This window comes from Thamnophis elegans, chromosome 10 (genome assembly GCF_009769535.1).
Source record: "Thamnophis elegans isolate rThaEle1 chromosome 10, rThaEle1.pri, whole genome shotgun sequence".
Classification (NCBI taxonomy): Eukaryota; Metazoa; Chordata; class Lepidosauria; order Squamata; family Colubridae; genus Thamnophis; species Thamnophis elegans.
Genome location: NC_045550.1, coordinates 3,907,388 through 3,934,763, shown reverse-complemented (window position 1 = coordinate 3,934,763; position 27,376 = coordinate 3,907,388). Strand labels below are relative to the sequence as shown.

General features: G+C 44.9%; 1 protein-coding gene across 1 annotated transcript; it reads left to right on the top strand.

The window, feature by feature from the left end:
• Nucleotides 1-5,675: 5,675 nt before the first annotated feature.
• Nucleotides 5,676-11,686, top strand: FOXI2 (forkhead box I2). Its single transcript, XM_032225568.1, has 2 exons — nt 5,676-6,246; nt 11,136-11,686. Exons 1-2 carry the CDS (start codon nt 5,676-5,678, stop codon nt 11,684-11,686), a joined length of 1,122 nt encoding a protein of 373 aa, XP_032081459.1.
• The last annotated feature ends 15,690 nt before the right edge of the window (nt 11,687-27,376 follow it).

Below are 27,376 nucleotides of genomic sequence, written 5' to 3'. Positions count from 1 at the left end.
TGGCTACCACTTTCTTTCTGTCACAAAGACAGCGGCATTTATAGCTTTGCCATCTTCCCCACTATTCCTAACAGCAGTAAATATTTCAGCACCTACGCCAGCCTGGCGTACGTTCACTCATGACCAAGAAACTTAAAACTGCCCAATCCTACAAGATTAACAGTTTGACATCACTGTCTGACTAGTTTTAAGCCCCTGTTCGTAAAGCTAAGAGGTTATTTATACTACCACTTATATTGGCATTGCCAGTAAGATATGTGACTTTCCATTTGCACAAGGTAAAGTTAAGACTTGCAGCTGGCCCCACTAAGGAAGCTGAAACTTGAGAAAGTGAATGAAGCTCACAGTAAGGATAGAGTTGCCATGCAGTGATGGGTTTCAAAAATTGTTCGAACCTACTCTGTGGGTGTGGCCTCCTTTGTGGGAGTGGCTTGCCACCCATGTGACCGGATGGGAGTGGCCTGCCACCCATGTGACCGGATATGAAGATGCCGACGACACTTGTCAGAACCACCTTAAATTACCACACACACAGCACTGGCATGCATAAGAATAGGATGTAAACTTGTTTTTTAAAAGGCATCTTTGGTTTGCGTTAAAACAACTTCAACACACGCAATGTTCTGATTGCACCACAAACGCAGTAGTCATCCTTGCCTTTCACAGAGGCACTGAGTTTTATAAATATGAGCATGAAAGTGTAGAATAATCATATCCAAGGACCAGTGGTGGGTTTCAAAAATTTTTGGAACCTCTTCTGTAGGTGTGGCCTGCTTTCCGGGTCCACTGGTGGAACCTCTTCTAACCGGTTCGGTAGTTTTGACGAACCGGTTCTACCGAATAGGTGCGAACTGGTAGGAACCCACCTCTGCTGCCATGGCAGCATAACTTTGAGATGCAGTGGCTTTAATGGAGGGAAAACCCATGGACATCTACTCGTATAATAGCAGAGAACCTATCACACCAGTCTGTTTCTTGTCTCATATATAAGCAGGTGAAGTTGTGATATTATATATCTAATAACCTAGAAACAACATTGCATCTGGGAAGCATTTCAAAAGGCTACAGGTGCTTCATGATTCATTTCATTGAAGTGGGTTTCTGCCTCAGTTCTGCTCTGATAAAATGATTCAATCAAACCTTTGCTACATTGGAAGTCTTGCTTTAAAGCCTTAAACAGAACAGAGCAATGTTTAAATTCTGATATTCCCCTTTAATGTGTTCGTGTTTATGTTTTTATGCTCATCAAAACCATCAGAAAAACAAAACAGAACAAGGAAGACAAAGAACGATGTTAATAGAATTTTACACCTCTTTTTCCTTTTGTAGTAGTTGCAGCAAACAACTGAAGAGAGACAACAAACACTGGAAATAATGTGAACGTGGATTATTTAGTGAGAAATTCCTAGTATCAAAGATGAGGAAAGCAGATTTATTTATGTAAAACATTTAATAAGTTTTCAATGAAAAGATCTTTGTGCATTTGGTAGACTTTTGCAACGATCACCATTGATTGTCCATTGCTGTTCAAACAGAGGCCCCCAACCAGAGGTGGGTTCCTACCAGTTCGCACCTATTCGGTAGAGCCGGTTCGTCAAATCTACCGAAACGGTTAGAAGAGGTTCCACCAGTGGACCCGGAAAGCAGGCCACATCTACAGAAGAGGTTCCAAATTTTTTTGAAACCCACCACCGGTCCTTGGATATGATTATTCTACACTATCATGCTCCTATTTATAAAACTCAGGGCCTCTGTGAAAGGTAAGGATGACTACTGCGTTTGTGGTGCAATCAGAACATTGCGTGTGTTGAAGTTGTTTTAACGCAAACCAAAGATGCCTTTTAAAAAACAAGTTGACATCCTATTCTTATGCATGCCAGTGCTGTGTGTGAGGTAATTTAAGGTGGTTCTGACAAGTGTCGTCAGCATCTTCATATCCGGTCACATGGGTAGCAAGCCACTCCCATCCGGTCACATGGGCGGCGAGCCACTCCCACAAAGGAGGCCACACCCACAGAGTAGGTTTGAACAATTTTTGAAACCCACCACTGCCCCCAACCTTTGGGGCACCAGGGACTGGTTTTGTGGAGAAAGTTTTTCCGCAGGCCGGAGGGGGCATGGCTTCGTGTGCTGCCTGCATCCCATTGAATGAGGCTTCACTTGTTGGTGCGGACCAATTGCTGGCATGCCATGGGCCAAATATGCGAATGAAAGTTTTCTACCTGTTTGATAAATATTGTGAATTCATATAAAAGCTTGCCTGGTGTAACTTTACAAGTGTAAGCATGGATAGCATCCACAGTCCCGCGATGGTTTTCAAACCTGTGGATGTGCATCTCAGGTGCGGCTTAAATGCAGTCTAAATGCAGTAAAAGTTTCCTAAAGGTGTGCTTAAGAAATTCCAGAGATGAGTTGATTGACAAGCATCACTCAAAATGTCTCAATGGAACTCTTATTTTCATGTTAACATACCAGCTGAGCTTGCACAGTTGATGGGACCAAAAAGTCGTCTGATAATGGGGGGGGGGGCGTAAAGGGGCTTGAAACTTAGTAGATTGTCTGATCACAATAGAACACCTCTACCATCATCTTCTTTTTTTTTAATTGAAATTTTTTTGGGGAAAAAAGGAGGCTTTTACAAATATTTACCTCCCCTCCCCACCCGAACCCAACCCCCCCAACCTTCCCCCCCCCTGACTTCCCAGAACAAATACAGGGTATAAATCTTTAACAAAAACATTCTAAAATAAACTTTTAAAAAAGTTAATATCATCTTTCATTTGAGCTTTAACTCCTCTTTTGTTAGGCTAACTCTAAACAGATTATATCATTCCTTGCTTCTTCAGTCATAAACTATCTGGAATTTCTTAGTCCCGTTATTTATTTTGAGTATAGTCAATCCATCTTCTCCACCACAGTTTATATCTCTCATTTGAGTGGTCCTTGAGATATGCTGATATTTTAGCCATCTCTGCTAAGTTTGTGACTTTTAATGTCCATTCTTGAATAGTAGGCAAATCTTCCTTCTTCCAGTATTGCTCCAGTTTATATCTCTCGTTTGAGTGGTCCTTGAGATATGCTGATATTTTAGCCATCTCTGCTAGGTTTGTGACTTTTAATGTCCATTCTTGAATAGTAGGCAAATCTTCCTTCTTCCAGTATTGCTCCAGTTTATATCTCTCATTTGAATGGTCCTTGAGATATGCTGATATTTTAGCCATCTCTGCTAGGTTTGTGACTTTTAATGTCCATTCTTGAATAGTAGGCAAATCTTCCTTCTTCCAGTATTGCTCCAGTTTATATCTCTCATTTGAGTGGTCCTTGAGATATGCTGATATTTTAGCCATCTCTGCTAAGTTTGTGACTTTTAATGTCCATTCTTGAATAGTAGGCAAATCTTCCTTCTTCCAGTATTGCACCACCAACAGTCTTGCTGCCGTTATTAAATGCAAAATCAAGTTAGTCTCTATTAAGACCAGTCAAGATTAGCAGTGGGGTGGAACTTAGAAACTAACAGTAATAATTTCTGGTAACTCACTACTTTCGGACCAGACCACCATCATCTTCTTGGTAGGTTGAGAACTTACGTCAAAGTGTCTCTGTATGTTCCGACTACAGGTAGCCCTCGACTGACAACAATTCATTCAAAGTTACAAGGACACCATTGAAGCATCCCATTGGTCACATGATCAACATTCAGCGGCTTGGCAACTGGTTCATATTTAAGACGGTTGCAGCGTCCCCCTTTTGCAACCTTCGGACAAGCGAACCCAACGGGGAAGCCAGGTTCACTTAACAACTAACTTAACAATGCAACGACTCACTTAACAACTCTGGGGAGGAAAGTCACAAAACGAGCCAAACGCCCCTTAACAAATATCTCACTTAGGAAGCAACATTGCTAAGGGCTCAATGCTGGTCATAACTCGAGGACTGTCTGTAATTTCTCACTCCTGCCTTTACTCGCTTTTCAGGGGACAATCCAATCTTCTTGGGGTTAAATCCCTGGAAAAAGGAGGTCCGGGTGTGCCCAAAGGGCAGACAGATTGGCAGGAGAGAGGGGTTGCCTCTGTGAAGAGGAGGGTCCTTGAGGCTTGGGGCCAGGCAAGGTTGATGTTGTGTGTGTGTGTGTGTGTGTGTGCGTGCAAGAGATGATGGGGCGGGAAGGAGGTCATTGAGGTGCTTGAGGCTTGAGGGCCAGGCAAGGTTGATGGATATGTGTGTGTGTGTGTGTGTTTGTGTGTTTGTGTGTTTGTGTGTTTGTGTGTTTGAACGTGCAAGAGATGATGGGGAGGGAAGGAGGTCATTGAGGTGCTTGAGGCTTGGGGCCAGGCAAGGTTGATGGATGTGTGTGTGTGTGTGTGTGTTTGTGTGTTTGTGTGTTTGTCTGTTTGTGTGTTTGTGTGTTTGTGCGTGCAAGAGATGATGGGGAGGGAAGGAGGTCATTGAGGTGCTTGAGGCTTGGGGTCAGGCAAGGTTGATGGTGTGTGTGTGTGTGTCTGTGTCTGTGTGTGTGTTTGTGTGTGCAAGAGATGATGGGGAGGGAAGGAGGTCATTGAGGTGCTTGAGGCTTGGGGCCAGGCAAGGTTGATGTTGTGTGTGTGTGTCTGTGTCTGTGTGTGTGTTTGTGCGTGCAAGAGATGATGGGGAGGGAAGGAGGTCATTGAGGTGCTTGAGGCTTGGGGCCAGGCAAGGTTGATGGTGTGTGTGTGTGTCTGTGTCTGTGTGTGTGTTTGTGTGTGCAAGAGATGATGGGGAGGGAAGGAGGTCATTGAGGTGCTTGAGGCTTGGGGCCAGGCAAGGTTGATGGTGTGTGTGTGTGTCTGTGTGTGTGTTTGTGCGTGCAAGAGATGATGGGGAGGGAAGGAGGTCATTGAGGTGCTTGAGGCTTGGGGCCAGGCAAGGTTGATGGTGTGTGTGTGTGTCTGTGTGTGTGTTTGTGCGTGCAAGAGATGATGGGGAGGGAAGGAGGTCATTGAGGTGCTTGAGGCTTGGGGCCAGGCAAGGTTGATGGTGTGTGTGTGTGTCTGTGTGTGTGTTTGTGCGTGCAAGAGATGATGGGGAGGGAAGGAGGTCATTGAGGTGCTTGAGGCTTGGGGCCAGGCAAGGTTGATGGTGTGTGTGTGTGTCTGTGTGTGTGTTTGTGCGTGCAAGAGATGATGGGGAGGGAAGGAGGTCATTGAGGTGCTTGAGGCTTGGGGCCAGGCAAGGTTGATGGTGTCTGTGTGTGTCTGTGTGTGTGTTTGTGCGTGCAAGAGATGATGGGGAGGGAAGGAGGTCATTGAGGTGCTTGAGGCTTGGGGCCAGGCAAGGTTGATGGTGTGTGTGTGTGTCTGTGTGTGTGTTTGTGCGTGCAAGAGATGATGGGGAGGGAAGGAGGTCATTGAGGTGCTTGAGGCTTGGGGCCAGGCAAGGTTGATGGATGTGTGTGTGTGTGTGTGTGTGTGTGTTTGTCTGTTTGTGTGTTTGTGTGTTTGTGCGTGCAAGAGATGATGGGGAGGGAAGGAGGTCATTGAGGTGCGGGAAGAGGTGAGATTTGGCCCTGGGGAATTTGGGGAGGGGGTGCAGATGGGCAGGCCAAGGGGGCAGCGCCGCCCTCTCCTTCCTAACCCACCGGGCTCTGCGCTACCGGTGGGTCCGATCCCGCTGCTGGCGGGTTTCTCTCCCTCGACCTGATGGTGCGCGAAGCTCCCGAGATGGACGGGCTGGAGCTCCAGCCGCCGCTCAGCGCCCGCGACCTCCTGGACGCGGCAGCCCCTTTCTGCGACCCCCGGAGCCTCCTCCCGACCTCGCAGCCGCCCAAAGTCGGCTACAGCCTGGGCGAGTCGAGCGGGGGCGGCGGCGGTCCTTATCTGTGGCTCAACGGGGCGCCCAGCCCTTACTTGGCCGGTGCCAACGGGGCGTCCGGCTCCTTCGTGCCCTCGGCTGCCTACGGGACGGGCGCCCGGCAGCTGCTGGCCGCCCAGGCGGCGGTGGGACCCCCCGAGCTCAGCTGGCTGTCCCTGGCGGGCCACCAGCAGGACTTCTTCAAGCTGGTGAGGCCGCCCTACTCCTACTCGGCGCTGATCGCCATGGCCATCCAGAGCGCCCCTTCCAAGAGGCTGACCTTGAGCCAGATCTACCAGTACGTGGCTGCCACCTTCCCCTTCTACAAGAAGAGCAAAGGCGGCTGGCAGAACTCTATCCGGCACAACCTCTCGCTCAACGACTGCTTCAAGAAAGTGGCGAGGCTCCAGGACGACCCAGGTAGGCAAGGAGCTGTCTATGGAGATTTCTTTTTGTTTTCAAATAATCTTTATTGGTTATACATTTAAAATAAGACATACTAATACAATGACAGTCATTCACAGCCCAACTTTTTTCCCCTTTTTCCTCAATGTTTATCTCCAACCAGCATCTTCCGGTTACAAAGTTCAGGGATCTATTACAATACCCACATTCACTTTTAATTCCCATTGTTAACAACTGCTGTTTAACTTTCCCCGTTTTAAGTCGCCACGTATACCGTAGGTTCCAGCTAAGATAATGTTCTGTTTCTCCTTTGTCCCTCAGCCAACCTATCATTCTGTCCACTTCTGCACATTCATAAATCTTTTTAGCAATAGCAATAGCAGTTAGACTTATATACCGCTTCATAGGGCTTTCAGCCCTCTCTAAGCGGTTTACAGAGTCAGCATATCGCCCCCAACAATCAGATAGATAGATAGATAGATAGATAGATAGATAGATAGATAGATAATAGATAGATAGATAGATAGATAGATAGATAGATAGATAGATAGCAATAGCAATAGCAATAGCAATAGCAATAGCAATAGCAATAGCAGTTAGACTTATATACCGCTTCATAGGGCTTTCAGCCCTCTCTAAGCGGTTTACAGAGTCAGCATATCGCCCCCAACAATCAGATAGATAGATAGATAGATAGATAGATAGATAGATAGATAGATAGATAGATAATAGATAGATAGATAGATAGATAGATAGATAGCAATAGCAATAGCAATAGCAATAGCAGTTAGACTTATATACCGCTTCATAGGGCTTTCAGCCCTCTCTAAGCGGTTTACAGAGTCAGCATATCGCCCCCAACAATCAGATAGATAGATAGATAGATAGATAGATAGATAGATAGATAATAGATAGATAGATAGATAGATAGATAGATAGATAGATAGATAGATAGCAATAGCAATAGCAATAGCAATAGCAGTTAGACTTCTATACCGCTTCATAGGGCTTTCAGCCCTCTCTAAGCGGTTTACAGAGTCAGCATATCGCCCCCAACAATCAGATAGATAGATAGATAGATAGATAGATAGATAGATAGATAGATAGATAGATAGCAATAGCAATAGCAATAGCAATAGCAATAGCAATAGCAGTTAGACTTATATACCGCTTCATAGGGCTTTCAGCCCTCTCTAAGCGGTTTACAGAGTCAGCATATTGCCCTCCCACAGTCTGGGTCCTCATTTTACCCACCTCGGAAGGATGGGAGGCTGAGTCAACCTTGAGCCGGTGAGATTTGAACCGCCGAACTGCAGAACTGCAGTCAGCTGAAGTAGCCTGCAGTACTGCATTTAACCACTGCGCCACCTCGGCTTTAATTATGGCACCTTCCGATGGTATGGTAGTAGATTTTCAAAATTGCGTATAGGTTATTCTTGCGGCCACAATTATATGTAGGCTCAAATGCCGTATAGATTTACTCATGTTTTCTGGTTTTATGCTTAGTAAAAAAAAAGTCTCGGGTTTCCATTCCATGCTTGTTAAAAGTAACCTCTTTTAGCCGGTTTTGAATCCTCCTCCAGTATTTCGTGGCCTCAGTACAAGACCACCAAATATGGTAGAATGTGCCATCCCTTCTTCCGCATTTCCAACACAGTGGAGATAACCCAGGAAACATTTTGGCTAACCTCATTGGGGGGGGGGGGGGGGAAGTGCCACCTATAAACCATCTTGTATATGTTTTATTTAGATATTGTAAGTTTAATAGTCTTACGCCATAGATCCCACCATTTGCCTATTTCAATCGCATAGCCAAATTTTTTCTCCCATGTTATTAGAAGGCTTTTATTTCAAAGCCATCCAGGTCATCCGTTGTCCTTAGAAAAAGGTGCTTTTTCCTTCAAGAGGCAGCTGGACTTTCTGGTTCTTCTTCAAAGGCGTTTCCTTTCTCGTCCAACAAGCTTCTTCACCTCTGGTGCTCAAAGAAAAAAAAAAAGCTGAAGTTTATTGGAGAAGAAGGGAAACTCTTCAAAGAGAAACCAAAAAGTCCAGTTGCCTCTTGAAAAAAAAAGCACTTTTGGGACCCCTGGAACTCTTCCCCCCCCCCCAGTTCTCCTTGTTCTCTCTCTGAGACACATGGAGAACATTTGGGTGTTTGATTGACTGTCCTTTCCACAGAGGGAACCTCTGAAGGTTGCAGCCCCAGGATCTTGTTTCCTTGGAAATAAGTCTGCACATCTACATGTCTAAGGAGATTCTCAGTCCTGGTTGTTCCAAAGGTGCGTTTTCAAAAGGCAACTGGACTTTGTTTTTCCTTGAAAATCTTCCGCTTCTCATCCGAGAAGCTCTTGTAGCTTCCCGATGCTCTTCAAATGTAGCTCCATATAGAGGACATTGCAATAGTCCGAGCATCACTAAGGCCTGGTTGATTGAGTGCAGGGATTCTTTATCCAGGGAAGGCCACAATTGGCACACGCGCAACCTGAAGTTGCAATGAGGCTCTCCCAGGTGTGTGACTGCCACACCTCCTCTCCGACCAGTTGTCATAAGTCCAGGAGAACCCCCAACTCTGGAGAAAGGGAAATATAAACGGAGTTTTTACAGCGGAGTAAAAATAACAATGCACATTCTAGGACTTCACCCTGGTTTGTGTGCGTAGGGGATGTTGCCAATGTAACGGACATCCCTAAACTGATATGATGAATGTATATGTCACTCTAAGCCAGTGTTTCTCAACCTTGGCAACTTGAAGATGTCCGGACTTCAACTCCCAGAATTCCCCAGCCAGCATTCGCTTAGAGAGGGCTGAAAGCCCTATGAAGCGGTATATAAGTCTAGCTGCTATTGCTATTGTTATTGAATGTAACCTAATTCCTTCAAGAGTTTCCCCACAATCATTTTTTGAAATATTCCTCCTGTATCTCTTTTTAAAGTTAGCAGAAAGGAAGAAAGGACAGTCCAACTGTATCCTGATTATCTAGCAAAAAATGTATGGCTAATTTATGTTGAAAGCAATGCAGAAAATCATCCATCCCAATATAAAAGCGCCTGCTTTTCTGCAGTGCCAGGACTGGCATAATTCTGAAGAACAGGCACTGGCATGCTCCTGTAGGATGATGTAGATCAGTGCTTCTCAACCTTGGCTACTTGAAGATGTCTGGACTCCAACTCCCAGAATTCCCCAGCCAGCATTTATTTAACCTGTAGCTTTGCCAACTTTCGTGTTTTTCACAAAATCCACTAGAGCAGGGGTGTCAAACTCATGTTGTCACGATGGCGTTATGTGATGTATCGGGATTTTCCCTCCCTTCTGGGTGTGGGCGTGGCCAGCCTGTGCCGGGAGTTTGACAGCCCTGCACTAGAGTCAAACAATCTACATCAATGTTTCTCAACCTTGGCAACTTGAAGATGTCTGGACTCCAACTCCCAGAATTCCCCAGCCAGCATTCGCTGGCTGGGGAATTCTGGGAGTTGAAGTCCAGACATCTTCAAGTTGCCAAGGTTGAGAAACACTGCTCTAAGCATTATAGTCTAGGCATCTAAGCTCTAAGCATTATATTCTAGACAGGGGGAATGTAACTTACCTGCTTGCGGTGCAATCTCACACTTGTTCACCTAAGCCTGTTTTAATGCAGGATGCTTCCTCTTGAGTTACTATGGATTAGATAGCAGCCAAGATGTGAACAGCGTTTGCTACATTTCTGCCTTGCTGTTTCTCCAAGCTTCTTCGCAGCAACTGATGGATCTTCCAAGGGCATGTTAAGTTTATCTTATGCCACTAACGTGCACTGTGTGATCAAGCGGTCATCTCAGCTTTATAATGTCACTTGATCCATTGCTGCGGTGATAGGAAACCTGTCTCCGTTCGTGATTTGTCACCACAGCCATGCTGGGGGAGAGCATTAATCACAAGTGAGAAAAATGGCCCAGGTGTTAATGCCGTCACTAAAACTCCCATAAATCAGACTTGAATGTCAGCTCTCCTATGAATTCTTAAGACAATGTTAAGTGATGTCTGCTCCACTTCCTTTGCAATGCGTCCTCCAACTGCTTTACCCTTTTTAGAATCGTTTGCTCTGAGAGCCGAGGTGGCGCAGTGGTTAAATGCAGCACTGCAAGGCTACTTCAGCTGACTGCAGTCCTGCAGTTCGGCAGTTCAAATCTCCCCGGCTCAAAGGTTGACTCAGCCTTCCATCCTTCCGAGGTGGGTAAAATGAGGACCCGGATTGTTGTTGGGGGCGATATGCTGACTCTGTAAACCGCTTAGAGAGGGCTGAAAGCCCTATGAAGCGGTATATAAGTCTAACTGCTATTGCTATTATTTAAGCGCCTTGGTTTCCAGGTAGTTTTTGTACCAGAGGTGGGTTCCTACCAGTTCGCACCTATTCGGTAGAACCGGTTCGTCAAATCTACCGAACCGGTTAGAAGAGGTTCCACCAGTGGACCCGGAAAGCAGGCCACACCTACAGAAGAGGGTCCAAAATGTTTTGAAACCCACCACTGGTCCTTGGATATGATTATTCTACACTATCATGCTCATATTTATAAAACTCAGGGCCTCTGTGAAAGGTAAGGATGACTACTGCGTTTGTGGTGCAATCAGAACATTGCGTGTGTTGAAGTTGTTTTAACGCAAACCAAAGATGCCTTTGAAAAAACAAGTTTACATCATATTCCTATGCACGCCAGTGCTGTGTGTGAGGTAATTTAAGGTGGTTCTGACAAGTGTCGTCGGCATCTTCATATCCGGTCACATGGGCGGCAAGCCACTCCTATCTTGTCACATGGGTGGCAAGCCACTCCCACAAAGGAGGCCACACCCACAGAATAGGTTCGAACAATTTTTGAAACCCACCACAGTTGTGTACCCCTGCTAAACACACATGTTCTCCATTGGTTCCTAGGTAAAGGGAATTACTGGATGCTGGATCCCAACTGTGAGAAGATGTTTGATAATGGCAACTTCAGAAGGAAGAGAAAGAGACGTTCTGATGCATCCAGTGGGCCTGGAGTCCATAACAAAATGGGGGACAAAAGCAACAGTTGTCTTGTTCAGCCAAGCCCTGAACCTCGCAGCTTGGGTTCCAGCGCGCTGCAGTGCTCTCTGGGATCTAGGAGTGACTGCAAATCTCCCAGCCTGGACTCTAGCCATTGTTTCTCCACATTCGTTTCGACCATGAACGTTGTGGCCCATGGCCGGAATGGTTTCCCCAGGCAGCTTTCTGGTGGGCCGGTATCCGAATTCACACCCGGGAGGCAGAACGGCCCCGGTATGAACTCCTGCTCTCCTTCAAATGGCATCCCAGCTGCAGCATTTGAACTCGGTTCCCAGTCCCACTCCAGGATGAATTACTATGCAGGGGTTGGTGGGCAGTCGAGCTGGCTCAACAATCCCGTCCTGAGCACTTTTAGTGTGAACAATCTGATTTATAGCAGAGAAGGGACAGAAGTTTAAAATGATGCTGAAAAGCTGATGCTCCACATTGGCCCCATAAGCAACTGTGGGTCAGCATCTAGTCAGGTTGCCTTATCTAGGCAGCCTTCGGCATTTTCAGTTCTGTTTGGTTGATTAAATGCCATCAAGTCTTGACTCTCAGTGAATAAATATCCAAGTGTATCCCCATAAGCAACTGTGGGTCAGCATCTAGTCAGGTTGCCTTATCTAGGCAGCCTTCAGCATTTTCAGTTCTGTTTCGGTTGATTAAACGCCATCAAGTCTTGACTCCCAGTGAATAAATATCAATTTTTATCCATGGAGATCTGTTCCTAACATGTTTTTAAAGTCTTCAAATGGTGCACTCATTACCAATGTAATTGTGTCCGTCCACCTGGTCATCCTAGATTTTTCTTTCTCTTCCCCAGAGAGAGAGATCTTCATATAACGTGTCCAAAAATTGGATAATTCGAACCTGGCCATTTCTGCCTTGACCTCTTTAAATCTGATTTGAGATCCGCTTTCAAATGGTTGTACCTCGAGTGGGTTTATCCTGATCCCTTCCCTTTGATTATTTGGCATCAACTCTATTATTTTTTTCTCCTTCCTTCTCCAGTTTTCATCCTGCTGTCTTTCATTTTCACTTAAAAATGTCCCTTGAAACAAAAAGTAAACTTCTTAATAGCAGCAAATGCTGAAGGGACTTGACTTAAACCTACTTTCTATTAAGGCATCAACTCAGTTTAGGTCCCCAATATATCATTTTACAAGCTGAAGTGTTTTCTTCAAGCATGATCTGGGTGTCGTTCAAATGGTGAGATAGGGAGCTCTAATCTACCGGATACTATCCATCGAAAAAACAGTTTTGGATGGCACAGTTCTTAGAGTTCCCACAGAATAATCTCCCATCAGAATATATCATCTGCTAATTAGTGGCAATAGATCCCAGTGCTGACTTTTCATCACGCACCAAATGTTTTGTTTTTGCTTTATGGATCACTAACTTTTTGTCTTATAACAGCTGCTTTTCTGGAAATTAAATGTAATTACCAACTTGTGAGAATGGTAAATATTTCTTAACAATCCATTCATTTTCTCCTACACACACACACACACATCATCATCATCTTTATCAACAACCATCTAACCCTTAACATATACTTGAAAGTGCATCCTATTTACTTCAGACTTTTTTCAAGGAACTATGCAAAAATCCCTATAATTTCACTTAATTTTCCAGCACCCTATCAGTTAGTACTTTTCTTTGCAAGCTCAATATTGTGCCTTAACATGAACTAAATTCCTCAGTTGTTTTTTTTTAAAAGAGCGCACGAAACAATGACAGAAATATTTCGGAAATTGTATATAAAGGATGTAGACATCAAGTTTAAGAAAGTAGATATATTTTGAGAAATATTGGAGACATTTTTTAGATTTTTAAATGTATAAATGTATATTAAATCAATGTTTCTGACCTTAAAGTGAACAAAATAAAATGTTGTTCTAATTTAATTTGTCCCAATTTTTGCTACATTTCTTATTATGTTTTGTGGGATATTTTGTTTCAGGGCTGCAATTCAAGTGTTTAAAACCCAGAATCTCATTAATGGCCATAACTGGATCATACAAAAAAAAAATGAAGTTACAATGAAAGTTTGAAACTTAAACTTCAGTTATAACCATTCTTACTCTGGAGGAAAACCTGTATCAGCCAACTTCTAAATCAACATAAAATAGCCCTGGCTGTTTTTCCACTGAATAAAGTCAAGTTGTTATATACCTGGGATTAAATGAAGCCACAAATGGAAATGTTCAAAGAATAGGAAAGACCATTCAACAATTCAACAATTTAATTGTAAATACTTTCTTCTGCCAAGCATTAAGATGCCACTGGACTTTTCTTTAAATAAACATTTAAAGAATTAACTCCATGAAGCTATTGATAACCAAATGGCCTGCACGCAAATCATTTAAAAGCTTAAATTTTTATGCAGTGTTTTGGAAGTAGAATTTAAAATATTCAGAAAGAAAAACAGTGATTGCTTTTGCTCATTTTAAAACCATAAAAAGTATAAGCATTTGCTAAGAGGCTTACATTGTGTATAAATCCTAAATGGAAAAGAAAAGGCTTAAGGTCTGGATTTAAATCACCTTATTTATTTATTTTTAATGATTTATTTACATTTCTCTATTTGCAGGAAATAACAGCAAATAAATATAAGGCATATGGAAGCTAACAGAAGATGAACATCTTCTACTGATGATTAGCTAGTTATTAATACATACTAGGATGAGGGGATAAATGGGGAATTCATTAAATTTGCAGATGACACCAAGCTGGCAGGAATAGCCAACACTCCAGAAGATAGGCTTAAGATACAGAAGGATCTTGACAAACTTGAACATTGGGCACTAGCTAACAAAATGAAATTCAATGGTGGAAAAAGTAAGGTTCTACATTTAGGCAAGAAAAACGAAATGTATAGGTACAGTATAGGTGGTACCTTACTCAATAGTAGTAACTGTGAAAGGGATCTTGGAGTCCTAGTGGACAACCATTTAAATATGAGCCAGCAGTGTGCAGCAGCTGCCAAAAAAGCCAACACAGTTCTAGGCTGCATAAACAGAGGGATGGAATTAAGATCACGTGAAGTGTTAATACCACTTTATAATGCCTTGGGAAGGCCACACTTGGAATACTGCATTCAGTTTTGGTCGTCACGATGTAAAAAATATGTGGAGACATTGGAAAGAGTGCAGAGAAGAGCAACAAAGATGATTAGGGGACTGGAGGCTAAAACATATGAAGAACAGTTGCAGGAACTGGGTATGGCTAGTTTGATGAAAAGAAGGACTAGTGGAGACATGATAGCAGTGTTCCAATATCTCAGGGGTTGCCACAAAGAAGAGGGAGTCAAGCTATTCCCCAAGGCATCTGAGGGTAGAACAAGATACAATGGGTGGAAACTAATCAAGGAGAGAAGCAACTTAGAACTGAGGAGGAATTTCCTGACAGTGAGAACAATTAATCAGTGGAACAGAAGTTGCCTCCAGAAGTTGTGAATGCCCCAACACTGGAAGTCTTTAAGGAGATGTTGGATAGCCATTTGTCTGGAACGGTATAGGGTTTCATGCCTAGGCAGGGGGTTGGAGTAGAAGATCTCCAAGACTGGCTGGGGAATTCTGGGAGTTGAAGTCCACAAATCTTAAAGTTCGCAAGTTTGGACATCCCTGCTCTAGAAAGTCACAGGTAACTGGCAGCTGATTCACAGGGGTTTATTTGTCAAAGGTTTGTTTGCCCAACTGCTGCTGGGTAACTGTCTTGAATGCTTCTTTGGAAAGACGGAAGCCCATTTTCTCTACCAAAGGGGGGAATTCGAGTCTCGCTTTGCCCAACGGAAAAGTTCCACTTTATTTATTTTTATTATTTTTTTAATCATCACTTCGGGACAAATTGAGCGTTGGCCGATTTCTCAATTGTCACCGTCCTTTTCTTCGGACAAACCCACCAGGTCATTTTTGCTTCCTTCCAGATACCTGCACTTTTTAATTCGAATGAACTTTGGAATTCAACGTGGGAGCGCATTCACGCTCCGTTTCCAGAAGTCTAGTTTGTGGGAGCGGAAAAGCACGGAGACAATCACTGTGGAAATCCCTCACCTTCTGTGGGAAAAAACTTGGGAAAGCGGCAGTAAGGAAAGGGAAGAGAAATGGGGCCAATTCCTCCAGTGAGGCATCTTTGGTTTGCGTTAAAACAACTTCAACACACGCAATGTTCTGATTGCACCACAAACGCAGTAGTCATCCTGACGTTTCACAGAGGCACTGAGTTTTATAAATATGAGCATGATAGTGTAGAATAATCATATCCAAGGACCAGGGGTGGGTTTCAAAAAAGTTTGGAACCTCTTCTGTAGGTGTGGCCTGCTTTCCGGGTCCACTGGTGGAACCTCTTCTAACCGGTTCGGTAGATTTGATGAACCGGTTCTACCGAATAGGTGCGAATTGGTAGGAACCCACCTCTGGTGGGCGCTATCATAAAAAAAAAATTATTTCTTGCTCTTCACTCAAATTTCCTATGAGCAAAAAACCCACAGCATGCAGCCAAAATGAGCAACTGAGTTTGACCCATTAGAAATAAATGTCCTGAAAGCAGGCCACACCTACAGAAGAGGTTCCAAAATTTTTTGAAACCCTACATGGCCTAGGACTTGGGTACCTGCCACATACCTCCCTTAGACCAATAAGATCACACAGGATGGGCCTTCTCCGGGTGCCTTCAGCAGGACAATGCCGGCTGGCGGCGCCTAGGCGTAGGGCCTTCTCTGTTGCCGCTCCGGCCATATGGAATGAGCTGCCCCCAGAGATCCGGGCCCTCCACACTCTCATGGCCTTTCGCAAAGCCATTAAAACCTGGCTTTTCTGACTGGTGTTTGTTGTGTTCTTTTTTAACTTTGTGTGTCCTATTGTTTTTAAGTTCTTTTAATTTCTTTTTATTCTGTAAGCCGCCCGGAGTCCTTCGGGATTGGGCAGCATAGAAACCTAATAAATTCAATTCAATTCCTTCCTAATTTCTTATAACATATGGTATGCCGAGGTGGCGCAGTGGTTAGAGTGCAGCACTGCAGGCTACTTCAGCTGACTGCAGTTCTGCAGTTCGGCTGTTCAAATCTCACCGGCTCAGGGTTGACTCAGCCTTCCATCCTTCCGAGGTGGGTAAAATGAGGACCCGGATTGTTGGGGGAGATATGCTGACTCTGTAAACCGCTTAGAGAGGGCTGAAAGCCCTATGAAGCGGTATATAAGTCTAACTGCTATTGCTATTGCTATGCATCCTATGTTATCCCTTAAGCTGCTTAGAGTCCTTGATTTTGGGACTGACACTAGAATACCAAGAACTGATGTCCCTTATGTGTTACCTGCCTGGGAAGGAAGGATGACTTGACCATAATACAAGGGAATTTCCGTAACAGCTTTACAACCAAACGTGATCTAACATTTATTGAATTCCAGCAGGTGCCGATTGCAAAGCAAACATTTCCAGGCCTGGGTCATTTTAATTTCAAATTGCCACTGTGAATCTGAAACCGTCAATTAAAGTATTAGATATACTCCTTCTTGAGGCTGTTTCCATCTCCCCATCAATCCCAACCAATCTGCCCCAAGGCTCCACTTTGCAAAGACATTTCCCACCAACACTTCAAGGTAAGTCAGTCAAACAGCCAGAGACACCTCAGCTCAGATGCAAGAGTTAATGCGTGCCTTAGGCAGAGGGAGGGCATTGAAGCATTCAAGAGTGAAAAGTAGCATGAAGGTGATAAATCACCATAAGTGAGACCTAATACAAGTCAAAGTACTCAGAATAAACTTCTTGATTGTACATTCATCAGAATGTATTCCTGTTTTTAATTTGGGGATTCAAATTGATTCACACTCTTTCTTCATTGTAAAGATAGCGTATGGTAACTTTGCTTTATCTAGAGAGAAAATGGCCAGCTGTTTTTAAATTTTCAGCTCCTTTTTCTTTTAAACTCTGGTCTCATAAATAAATCTGAACACTAGATAATTGCTTAGCCTTGGATCAATTGCCCCCATAGGATATACTTGGAGGCTTGTGCCCAAGTGATGTTTGGTTTAATTCTGTGAGCCACAATAATGAAAAAGAAACTCATAGGATGAGTTTAACAGCTGGATCAGACAGCAATTTTTGTGCATTGTGAAAGCAAAGAAAACAATTAAATCTGCTTTTTTTTTTATAACTAGCATGGCTGGTGGAAAATGCTTACAGGATTCCCCCCCCCCTTTTGTTCTAGATATTTGCATTTTGGGTGGACAAGGGAGCAGGTACACTTGTTGTTCTGTATCCTCCCCTGAAAAAAATCTTGGAGAGGGGTTAGTCACTAAACAGCCATAGGTCAAATCATGAAAAAGGAATGATTAAGTGCCAGGCCAGATTTATTCATACATGCTTAATTTTTTGTTGGGCTTGTAGCGGTTGAAATACCCACAGCTTTAAAATATGGATTTTGGTACAGAAATGATCATGTACTAAGCACGCTTCTTATTTACCACAATTCTTCCAGTCCCTGAAAGATTATGTGACTGTGACTGTAAAGATGTGCTTGACGTTTTGTAGGATGGTGAAATAGTATTTTATCTTCACAGCAAACTTATAAGGTGGATTCAAAGAGAATGACCTCCATAGATTATGAGCTGTGATAGCACTGGTGGAACCTCTTCTAACCGGTTCGGTAGATTTGACGAACCAGTTCTACCGAATAGGTGCGAACTGGTAGGAACCCACCTCTGGTCTAATTTAATGAAAAAAGAGAGGCGGTGGCTCAGTGGCTAAGATGCTGAACTTGTCAATCAGAAAGGTTGGCAGTTTGGTGGTTCAAATCCCTAGCGCCGGGTAACTGAGTGAGCTCCCGTTACGTGTCCCAGCTTCTGCCAACCTAGCAGTTCGAAACATGTAAAAATGAAAGTAGAAAAATAGGAACCACATTTGGTGGGAAGGTAACAGTGTTCCGTGTGACTTTGGCATTTAATCATGCCACGGAGACGTCTTCGGACAACGCTGGCTCTTCAGCTTTGAAACGGAGATGAGCACCGCCCCCTACAGTTGGGAATGAGTAGCACATATGCGCGAGGGGAATCTTTACCTTTATCTTAGTTTAATGAAAAGGCGTGACATGATATCAAGTTATTCTCCACAGCACCTGAGGGCAGGACAAGAAGCAATGGATGGAAACTAATCAAGGAAAGAAGCAACCTTGCTCAAAAGATAAATCTCCTGACAGTTAGAACAATCAGTGGAACAACATGCTTCCAGAAGTTGTAGGTGCTCCAATACTGAAGGTTTTAAGAAGAAGAAGACCGGACAACCATTTGCCTGAAATGATACAGGGCTTCCTACCTGAGCAGGACTGATAGGCAGAAGGACTGTGGCTCAAATGTCCTTCTCAAATCCACAACAGGAGCAACTACTCTCTGCTCCCTCAGAAAAGGCTCCTGTAACTTAAGCTCATTCCCTTTCACAGACCTGAATTTTTGCATCCTAGTCAGAGGGGTGTGTTTGTGGCTATTTCGGGCTTCCTTTCTTAAGCTTGATTAGATTTCCTTTTAGCTCCTTCCAGGATGTTTGCAAAGGAGCTGAGGGATTAATCAGGAAAAACACCCAAGCGCATTGGGTCTTCCTCTGTAACTTCCTTAGAAGAATCCCATCAATGAGAGAGCACAGCCTCATTGTTGCTGGAGTGTCCCACTTCGTGGCTGGTCTGTTTCAGGAAGGGACTTGAGAACGCTAGAACACTTCTGCTGTCAGCATGTGGGAAGTTGTGTGTGTGTGTGTGTGTGTGTATATGTATGTATGTATGCATAGATAGATAGGTACATAGGTAGGTGGGTGGGTGGATGGATGGATGGATGGATGGATGGATGGATGGATAGATAGATAGATAGATAGATAGATAGATAGATAGATAGATAGATAATAGATAGGTAGTATTTTAGGAGTATAAGACGCACCAAGGTTTTGAAGAGGCCAATTTTTAAAACAAGTTTTTGCACTCTGCAAAACTCCCCAAAAAGGCCCTGTTTTTTGTCAAAAAAAAAATGGCCTGGATAGCCGTTAGGAAGCTTACAAAGTGCTCCTGGGGGCTGGGGGGCAAATTGAGCAAAAAACAGCTCATTTTGGCTCATTTTCTGCGCTCTGTAAGCCTCCTAAAAGCTATGCACGGCCATTTTGGGGAAGGGGCCGGGGTTTGGGGAGGCAAAAAATGCTGTATTCAGTGTATAAGACGCACCCAGATTTTCAGCCTCTTTTTTTGAGGGAAAAAGGTGTGTCTTATACTCTGAAAAATACAGTCTATATATATGTATGCATGCATGCATGCATGTATGTATGTATGTATGTACGTGTGTGTGTGTGTGTGTGTGTGTGTGTATGCAATCAGAGGTGAGTTCCTATCAGTTAGGACCGGTTCAGCTGAGTAGGTAGTAACTCAGCTGGCCACGTCCCCGAACCAGTTCCATTGGCAGCGGCATAGGTGCTGCCATCTTGTTTTTTTGCTTCTGTGCATGAGCAGAAACATTTTTTTTTACTATTGTGCATGCGCGTGAAGCAAACCGGGAGTATCAGAAGCCAGAACCCCACCCCTGTAGAAGTGTGTGTGTGTGTGTGTGTGTGTGTGTGTGTGTGTGTGTACATATATAACTATAATATTTGGGCATACCAGGGGTTGTGACACTGAATACATACCTATTTCCCTGGCTCAGCTGATAAAGAAGGAGGACCTTGTGGCTTAGTGGTTAACACATCTGCCTAAAATGTAATACAGCATAGGTTCTAATCCCAGTAAGGTTATGGCTAGCTGATGAGAGCTAAATAGCTTGAATAGATCTATACTAGTCTGCCTTTATTTATTTATCAGCACAAATACAACACATACATATATAACTACATGCATACAGTTGTGGCTCCAACTTCCACAGCAGTTTCTCTAGCTCTAACTTCTTAAGGTTTTTCTTAACTGGGAGATTGCATTCCAGACATGGTTAGCAAGATTCTTATTCAGTAACATGATGAAGCACTCCTAACTCCACTGGCAAGGAAAACTAAACTGGAAAAGGAATCCCTTTGCCCTTTGACCCTCCAGGTGTACATTAGAGGACACAAGTGTTATTTCTTGAAGGAGAAGGATGAAATCTGGAGATAAATGGAACAGGTATGTCTAACGGGGCTCCCACTGAACTTCTGTCTACTGCGACATTAGAGTAGAATAGTTAGAAAGTAGAATCGTTTCGATACTACATTCTGGTAGAACAAAGATTAGTTTTTGAACCCATTCAGGGTTTTCCTGAACTGATTTTGTTAACCTGTTTTTAGTTTTTGCTGCTGTCTGTCTTAAAGCTTTGCTTCTCCACTTTTGAAGTATCAGAGAAGAGGTTTATCTCCAGGCTTGTAAAATACTTGTTGAGATTTTGCAAAATAAATAAATCTCACATTAATAGATCCTCAAAGAAAGTTCCTATTAAACAGTGAAAAACACCCATTCTAAAAGCACTTTCTTGCACTTCCATCTTCTTAACCTTTTTCTTTTTTGGCTAAAGTGAATGCTGGGGACAACAGCAGGAAGGGTGAATTGCTTTTACAACAGCTTCTATGGCTTAAATGCACTCTGCTTGAAGTCTCTTGAAACTGAAGTCTGAGTGCTAGCACGGTTCTCCCCTTCTTATCACCCCAGTGACGTGCAGTCAAGGGAGGCAGAGGAGGCAGAGCCTCACCACTGTCATCATGAAAAGAAAAAAAATGTAAAGGAAAAAAGGCTGAGCTAGTTGCTGCCAGAGTCACAGTGGATGACTCTGCTTAGTGCTTAACTGTTTAAAAAAGCCTCTAAAAGCGCCCTCTGCAGGAGGAGGCGGGAGAACCCGTGCCTCATTTACTCTATCTTTATGATCACTTGAGCAGAGTTAAGCAAGGGTTAAAAGTGAGGCCACACCCACAGAGTAGGTTCAAACAATTTTTGAAACCCACCACTGGCTCCCACCTTGGAATAGTATCTCTTACCAGTGATCAGAACAATGTCTTCACTCTGCGCTTTAGGAAGGCTTGAAGAAGAAGGGCAGTTGACAAAAGTGTTGACATCTAGCTGTTGGAATCTATATAATTTTAAGTCTGTGTTTGTTATCTCCTCCCCCTTCCCCTTCCTTCTGTATATATTCATGGCATTATCTGGGCAAGAAGAAGTCCCTTATTCACAACATCTGCCGTAGGAAGCGGCAAGCCACTCCCATTCCGGTCACATGGGTGGCAAGCCACTCCCACAAAGGAGGCCACACCCACAGAGTAGGTTCGAACAATTTTTGAAACCCACCACTGGTTTTCACATAATACAATTGGGTGTATTCCAGATTTTTTGGCCTGTATCTTTATAATGTCTTTGTTTTAATAATGTTAGATTGAGAAAATGAAATCTATGGCAATAGCCTTGTCAAAGGAGTGCTTCAATATTCTTCATTAAGAAACAATAAACTGAATGAATCTGCAGCACTCAAAGTTCTTACAAAGATCATACTTATTTGTTTAAAGCGTTCGTGAAAATTACTACTAACACAACACTTAACTTTAAAGCCAATTTGCCTTTTAATTTCATTCTTGACTCATCCCAGATTGCCCAATAATCGGGGCGAGGGGCAGGGGAGAAGAATAGCAATAGCAATAGCAGTTAGACTATATTACCGCTTCATAGGGCATTCAGCCCTCTCTAAGCGGTTTACAAAGTCAGCATATTGCCCCCAACAATCGGGTCCTCATTTTACCCACCTCGGAAGGATGGAAGGCTGAGTCAACCCTGAGCCGGTGAGATTTGAACAGCTGAACTGCTGAACTGCAGTCAGCTGAAGTAGCCCTCAGTGCTGCATTTAACCACTGCACCACCTCGGCTCTGTATAGATCGTTCAGAAATCAGAAGCATTTGATGGTCTTTATTTAACGATATGTTGGATTGAATCTGTATACTGCAACTTTGAGGTTCCAACAGAGAAATATTCCTGAAGTGTGTATATGTGTTCGATAATGCGAGTGGATTTGTATATGCTAGCAATAAGCCCAAGGAAACAACCTGTGGGGCATTTGAATTCTGTTAAGCACCTTTCTACTACTATCTTACAATCTTATTGTGTTCACAAATTCTTCTCCATCAACCTCAACAACTGCCAGATTAGGCACTGCGATGCCCTATCTAATTGGTATCCTAATTCCGCTATCGCTTTTTCAATTATGTTGTCAATGCATTTGAGCCAAGCCTGAGTTTAGTTGGTTTTCACTGCTTTGAATAGCTGTTAATCCCTTGCTTTCTCTGTTTAGCCAAGAGTCGCTGATTTTAAGTGGTCTTTGATTGAAATAAAATGATTTGATTTGAATCACTGATTATATCGATAAAAACAGAAGTAAATAAAAGTGAAACCTTTTGGAAAAATGTGAATAACTTCACTATATTTAAAAAGGAGCTGAAGAAGTGAAACATTGGCAAGAAAAAGCTCTAATTTTCAAGCTACAATTTAAGGTTACAAGGGGAAAGAGATTTGTATAAATTATTTATAGCAATGAAAGTGCTGATTAATTATTTGGAGGAGAAAATCGTAAAGATCTGCCAAACTACAATAATCACTGATTTCTATTCTCCAGCAGAAAGCATTTAATTACTTTTTCTTTGGCTTCATTGGAATAATTTTGTTTAGAAGAGAATCTGCCAGTCAACATTATAAAAGGGTCCATACGAAATAAGGAAATCTTATCAGAATTTTAATAGAAAAGATGTAAAAAAATTGTTTGTAAAGTTTAGACTCATTCAATAAAGGGGACATAAACAACCTAATCTGTGTCTTCGGTTGTTTCTTGATTTTTGTAAATTATATACCTGGCACCTATATATTGGAGCTTTCACTCTGCTGAAACTCATCCTAAGATTTATTATGGAATAATATAATTGCGACATCAGCAGGTGGTAGAAGGTATTATACAAGGTGTCTTTAAATGACTCAGAACAGGGATGTAGAACTCGCGAGCCGTGAGATGGATGCGTCACACATGGGCCACGCCCACCCCTGGTTTAGTGAAAGGGGGGAAAGTTGTGATATGTCTCATGATAACAATGTGATGTTGCAAGTTTGACACCTGTGACTCAGAACAAGGATCCTAGAAGAAAGACCTAAATGCCTTACAACAGGGGTGTCAAACTCAATTCATTGAGGGCTGATCAGGGTTGTGTTTGACCTTAGAGGGATAGGAGGGTGGCCATGGTGGGCGCGGCCAGCTTAACATCACTCCTGTTGGGGTGTGCCAGTGGTGGCTTGAGTGCTCTCCCAGCAAAAACAGGCTCTTGAGCTCCTATTTCGGCTGCCACAACCGTCTGCCAGTGAAAATGGAGCTCGCGCGCCTCACGAGCTCCATTTTTACTGGCAGAGGTTGCAGGATTTAGATTTAGATTTTAGATTTTATTGGAAATTTATATGCCGCCCTTTTCCCCTGAGGGGACTCAGGGCGGCTTACAACAGTGAAGGGAAGGGAGTGCAAGACAAGACTTAAAAAGAATCGTGATTAAAAGAAAATTGATCATAAAAACACAACATTCACTCAACATTCGGGCGGGGTGAGAGTAATCCTATCCCCAGGCCTGACGGGATAGCCAGTTCTTAAGGGCTGTGCGAAGGCCTGGACTGTGGTGAGGTACGGATCTCCACGGGGAGGTTGTTCACATAATGTCGGAGCAGCAACGAGAAGGCTCTCCTCCGCGTAGTCGCCAGTCGGCACTGACTGGCGGATGGAATTCGGAGGAGGCCTACTCTGTGCGATCTGATGGGACGCAGGGAGGTGATTGGCAGGAGGCGGTCTCTCAAATAGTCAGATCCACTACCATGGAGCGCTTTATAGGTGGTAAGTAAGACCTTGAAGTGCACCCGACGATCAACAGGTAGCCAGCGCAGCTCACGGAGGATTGGTGTTATATGGGCGAACCGTGTGGTGCGCCCATGATCACTCGCGCGGCCGCGTCTGGACTAGCTGAAGTCGCCGGATGCTCTTCAAGGGCAGCCCCATGTAGAGCACATTGCAGTATTCCAGCCTAGAGATCACAAGGGCTCGAGTGACTGTTGTGAGAGCCTCCCGGTTCAGGTAGGGCCGCAACTGGCGCACCAGGCGAACCTGGGCAAATGCCCCCCTGGTCACAGCCGACAAGTGGTGGTCAAACTCAGCTGTGGATCCAGTGAGGACTCCCAAGTTGCGGACCCTATCTGAGGGGGATAAGTTTTGCCCCCCCAGCCTGATTGGTGGAACGTTAGCCAAATTTTTGGGAGGAAAGCACAACAGCCACTCGGTCTTTTCCGGGTTGAGTACCAGTTTGTTAGCTCTCATCCAGTCTTTAACAGCCTCAAGGCCGGTTCATCACGTCCACAGCTTCATTGAGTTGGCACGGGGCGGACAGATACAACTGAGTATCGTCCGCATACTGGTGGTATTTTATCCCGTGCCTTCGAATGATCTCGCCCAGCGGTTTCATGTATATGTTAAATAGCAGGGGGGACAGAACCGAACCCTGCGGCACCCCATAGGTTAGGGGCCTCGGGGACGATCTCTCCCTCCCCACCAACACCGACTGCGACCTGTCCGAGAGGTAGAGGAGAACCACTGTAAAACAGTGCCGCCCACCCCCACCTCCCGCAGTCGTCGCAGAAGGATACCATGGTCGATGGTATCGAAAGCCGCTGAGAGGTCGAGAAACCAGGATGGACGCATAGCCTCCATCTCTGGCTCTCCAGAGATCATCGGTCAATGCGACCAAAGCGGTTTCAGTGCTGTAAACGGGCCTGAAGCCAGACTGGAAGGGGTCAAGGTAGTTATCTTCCTCCAAGGTACGCTGAAGCTGTAAGGGCCACCACCTTCTCAACAACCTTCCCAGAAAGGGGAGGTTGGAGACTGGGACGATAGTTGTTAAAAACTGCTGGATCCAAGGACGGTTTCTTCAGGAGGGGCCTCACCACCGCCGCCTTAAGCGCGGTGGGGAGGTATCCCTCCCGAAGAGAGGCGGTAACAACCGCCTGGATCCAGCCTCGTGTCACCTCTCTGCTGTTGGCAGTCAGCCAAGAGGGACACGGGCTCCAGTATGCAGGTGGAGGAACTCACAGCTCGCATAGCCTTGTCCACATCCCCGGAGGCAACATCCTGAAACTCAACCCAGAGATGGTCTACCAGTTATTCCCCTGTGTCCCGGCTGGATCTGCAGGGGTGGAGTCCAGTTCCGATCGAAACCGAGCAATTTTGTCCGCCAAGAACTGACTATATTCCTCAGCCTTACCCTGCAGGGGGTTCCCCGTCTCCCTCCTATGTAGGAGGGAGCGGGTATCCTGAACAGGGCGGCTGGGCGAGAGACTGCGGGACGCTACCAAGGAGGCAATGTGTGATCTTTTGGCGGTTCTCAATGCCCAAATATACTCCTTGGTGCAAGTTGTCAACAGTGCTCGGTTCGATACGGACCTGTCGGATCTCCACCGGTGCTCTAGGCGTCTCCTCCGGCGCTTTATCTCGCGGAGCTCCTCGGTGAACCAAGGGGGTCTCCGCGAGCCGCTGACCCGGAGGGGCCGTAGTGGCGCAATTCGGTTCTAGAGACTCTGATGCCGCCGAGTGCCAGGCCGCAGCAATAGTCTCCGCCGAACTGTGGGCGAGAGCATCTGGAATGACCCCAAGCTCCGTCTGGAACCTAACAGGGTCCATCAGTCGCCTGGGGCGGAACCACCTGGTCGGTTCCTCCCTCCCTACGGTGGGGGGTTGGCCTCCGGAAGTCTAGCCTCAGTAGGTAGTGGTCTGACCACGACAGGGGAATGATCTCATTTCCCTCAGACCAAGATCCATAACTCCACTGCTCCGAGAGGAATACGAGGTCGAGTGTATGTCCTGCCAAGTGGGTAGGGCCTCGAATTACCTGGGTCAGGCCCAGGCTGTCATGGAGCCATGAACTCCTGCGCTCCATCAGAGCGTTCACCGAGCGAAGGCAGATTGAAGTCCCCCAGAACCATCAGTCTAGGGAACTCAACTGCCAGCTCGGCTATTGACTCGAGGAGCGCAGGGAGGGCCGCTGCAACGCAGTTGGGAGGCAGGTACGTTAGCAGCAAACCCGCTTGACCCTTGAGGTCCAACTTACTAGCAGGGACTCACACCGACAAGCTCCGGAGCAGGGATCCTACGAGGAGCTAAAGACTCCCGGACTACAATAGCCACACCGCCACCCCTTCCCTGGCGTCTCGGCTGATGAAGCACCTGAAACCGTCTGGGCACAGCTCTACGAGGGGGACTCCTCCCTCCGTGCCCAGCCATGTTTCAGTAATACATGCCAGGTCTGCCCCCTCGTCTACAATCAAGTCCCGGACGAGGGGAGCCTTATGGATAACAGACCTGGCATTTAGCGACAGCAGCCTGAGACCAGGGTCCTGATTGCTCACGCCATCTGACCTTGGAGTGGGACTCATAGGGCCGGAAGGAGGGATCTCTGCAATATAGCGAACCCTCCTTCCCCTATAATGGCCAGCCCTAAAGTCCCCGCCATATCTGCCTCTCCCTGTTATGACCGCAATGCTCCGACTCTCTCCCGTGGGCATAATTCCCCCAACCACCCCCATGGCCCCCGCTTGTCCCGCCAGGTCCTCCGAATCATTCATACTCAAACTCTCACACAAGCAGTCCTCACTGATAGAATTAAAAACACAAATACAGCTAAATAAAATAAAAGTGAGATCATTCATACAACCAGACAATCCCATGCACTCAACATACCAGTTAAAATTAGAAAATGATAGGGTTGCGCAGGTTCAAGATAGTATTAAGTTCGTAATAGTCCAACGTAATAATCCACCCTCTCCTGAGGGGGGGGGGTCACACCCTAATGGGGGCTCCACTCTTCTCCTTCTGCTATGCCCCAAAAGAAAAGTCCACAGCCGGAAGGTCAAAGTTCGATAATATACAAGGCAGTCGTGTGTAATAAAGGGGAGGCAGAAAATGCCTGATGTTTATAAGCAAGAATTGTTCAGTCTTATTTCCCTTAAGTCCCAGAGAGAATCAGCGGACCACATAGGAGAAAGTCTCTTTCCTAGGGTTATATAATGTCCATAGTCTGGTGGGCCAAGATCTAGGGCTGGCCCCAGCTGCTCAAGGCAAAGGCA

Coding starts and splice junctions, on each gene's coding strand:
- FOXI2 (XM_032225568.1), top strand. CDS start 5,676: ATGGTGCGCGAAGCTCCCGAGATGGACGGGCTGGAGCTCCAGCCGCCG. Junction 6,247..11,135: donor GAGGCTCCAGGACGACCCAG/GTAGGCAAGGAG, acceptor ATTGGTTCCTAG/GTAAAGGGAATTACTGGATG.